The 2,076-nt window shown below is 36.0% G+C and overlaps 1 protein-coding gene across 1 annotated transcript; it reads left to right on the top strand.

The window, feature by feature from the left end:
* Window positions 1–25: 25 nt before the first annotated feature.
* LOC116180973 (esterase B1-like) lies at window positions 26–1,821 on the top strand. Its single transcript, XM_031501171.1, has 6 exons — window positions 26–265; window positions 316–507; window positions 568–749; window positions 820–1,173; window positions 1,227–1,374; window positions 1,426–1,821. Exons 1-6 carry the CDS (start codon window positions 142–144, stop codon window positions 1,734–1,736), a joined length of 1,311 nt encoding a protein of 436 aa, XP_031357031.1. The 5' UTR covers window positions 26–141; the 3' UTR covers window positions 1,737–1,821.
* The last annotated feature ends 255 nt before the right edge of the window (window positions 1,822–2,076 follow it).

Genomic DNA, 2,076 nt, shown 5'->3' with positions numbered 1-2,076 from the left:
GATAATGTAGATGGATCAGAGGATTGCCTGTTTGTTAATGTTTACACTCCAAATGTACCTATAGTTTATTTGTCTTTGTTGTATATCATCCGAACACTATAACTTTAGTTAGGAAACCGGAGTAATAGTCTCCTTCCCGTGATGTGTTGGATTCACGGTGGTGGGTTTTTATCGGGTTCTGGAAACTCCGACTGGTATGGACCAGACTATTTACTAAAGGAAAATGTTGTACTTGTAACTATAAATTACAGACTTGGAATACTAGGTAGGTAAATGAAATTTTAATCGTCGCACAACGTTGCAGTTTAAATTTAGGGTTCCTCAATTTCGACAATCCTGCACTAGACGTACCGGGAAATGCTGGTTTCAAAGACCAAGTTATGGCATTAAGGTGGATTCAAGAGAACATTAGGTGCTTCGGTGGAGATCCCAATAACGTTACAATTTTTGGAAACAGTTCCGGAGGTATAAGCGTACATCTTTTAGTACTGTCGTCTCTCGCAAAAGGTATAGCTTGTTTATAAGTACTGGTAATACAAATGTACATACCTACCCATCATATCACAGGCTTATTTCATAAAGCCATTATGCAAAGTGGAACCGCTCTTGGAAGTTGGTCAGACGGAAAAAGATCTGTGGAATATTTAGAAATCGCTTTTAACATAAAGGCCAGTGAGGAAACTTTTCTTAAACTTCTACAGAAGATGCCGATTGAGGAAATAATGGAATTACAATCCAAAATTCCAGATGTAAGTATAAGACTGTTATCATAATTGAACAATTTCAGCGTTAAGCTATTTTCTTGAATGTTATTTGCAGATTTGCACGGCATACTCACAACGACCCTTTGGGCCGGTAGTAGAAAGTTACACATCTAAATCTTCATTTATACTAGAAGAACCTTTGACTATATTACGATCCGGTACCTATAATGATGTATCCCTTATGATAGGGTATACCTCCAGAGAATGCTTACTTATACACTTTATGAACAGAAACGCGAACGTTCCCAATAAAGGACTTGATATAATAACTGATTTCGAAATGGAAATACCAAGAACTCTAAATGTTATTAAAGGCACGTCGTTATCGAAACGTATGGCGGAGAAAATAAAATTTTTCTATTTAGGGAACAAAGAATGGGCCGACGAAATTAAAAGTCAATATTACTTGGTAATGTTTGGAGTACCTACGTACCTACCAGAAATTATATTCCCCTTTTTTAGTTAAAAACAGACAATATGTTCATATGGCCCATACAAAAAAACTTAAGATATCATGCGAAGTCCTCAACAAACCCTACATATTTTTATAGAATGTCCATCGATACCAGCATTAACTTATTTAAGAGGTCAATTAATATAAAATTACCAGGTAGCCCTTAACGAAAAGTTGGGTAAATACTAACGCGATGCCATTCCACAGGTGTTAGCCATGGAGATGAATTAGGTTATTTATTTAAACGTTCAAGAATACCTCCTCCTCTACCTAACAGTCTTGAAATGAACGGTATCGAACGCTTTACTAAATTGTGGACAAACTTTGCCAGAACAGGAAATCCAAATCCAACAGAATGTACATCGCTAATCGACGTCCATTGGAAACCCATTGATAAATGTAATCTTCATTATCTAGATATTGGAGAAAATTTAACTGTAGGTGTTAATCCAGATGAAAACAGGGTGAGATTTTGGAATGAATTAGAAATCTTAAGCTTAGGAGATTCTAAATTGTAATGTTTATTAAGCTAATTCTATACATCGTGACATGCGTGACTATACTGGCTTGATTGCACTCGAATAAATATGCACGTAAATTGAATCGATTGAATATATTGAAAAACTATAGCGGTTCCACTTCCAAACTCCTTTACATTATCTTTGATCTGGTTCATACAAAAATTACACACTCTCTCTCGTAATCACGTATCAATTCTTAATTTTTCAGCTTAACTAAAATGCTTGGAAAATTGGAGACAGGATCGCGCTTTCGGGGTAATACAGTTGAACTTTGTGGACCCCTTGGTACAATGCTCCTCTCGTGGAATGGAAATTTACCAAAATAATGAAGCTCGTA

This window comes from Photinus pyralis, unplaced genomic scaffold (genome assembly GCF_008802855.1).
Source record: "Photinus pyralis isolate 1611_PpyrPB1 unplaced genomic scaffold, Ppyr1.3 Ppyr1.4_LG1, whole genome shotgun sequence".
NCBI lineage: Eukaryota > Metazoa > Arthropoda > Insecta > Coleoptera > Lampyridae > Photinus > Photinus pyralis.
The sequence above is the reverse complement of the archived record's forward strand: the minus strand, read 5'-3'. Positions and strand labels throughout refer to the sequence as shown.

Bases quoted from the DNA above. Each gene is read 5' to 3' on its own strand.
- LOC116180973 (XM_031501171.1), top strand. From the start codon at position 142: ATGTGTTGGATTCACGGTGGTGGGTTTTTATCGGGTTCTGGAAACTCC. The intron at 1,174-1,226 runs GTAATGTTTGGA...CCCCTTTTTTAG, and splicing joins TTAAAAGTCAATATTACTTG to TTAAAAACAGACAATATGTT. The intron at 1,375-1,425 runs GTAGCCCTTAAC...GCCATTCCACAG, and splicing joins AATTAATATAAAATTACCAG to GTGTTAGCCATGGAGATGAA.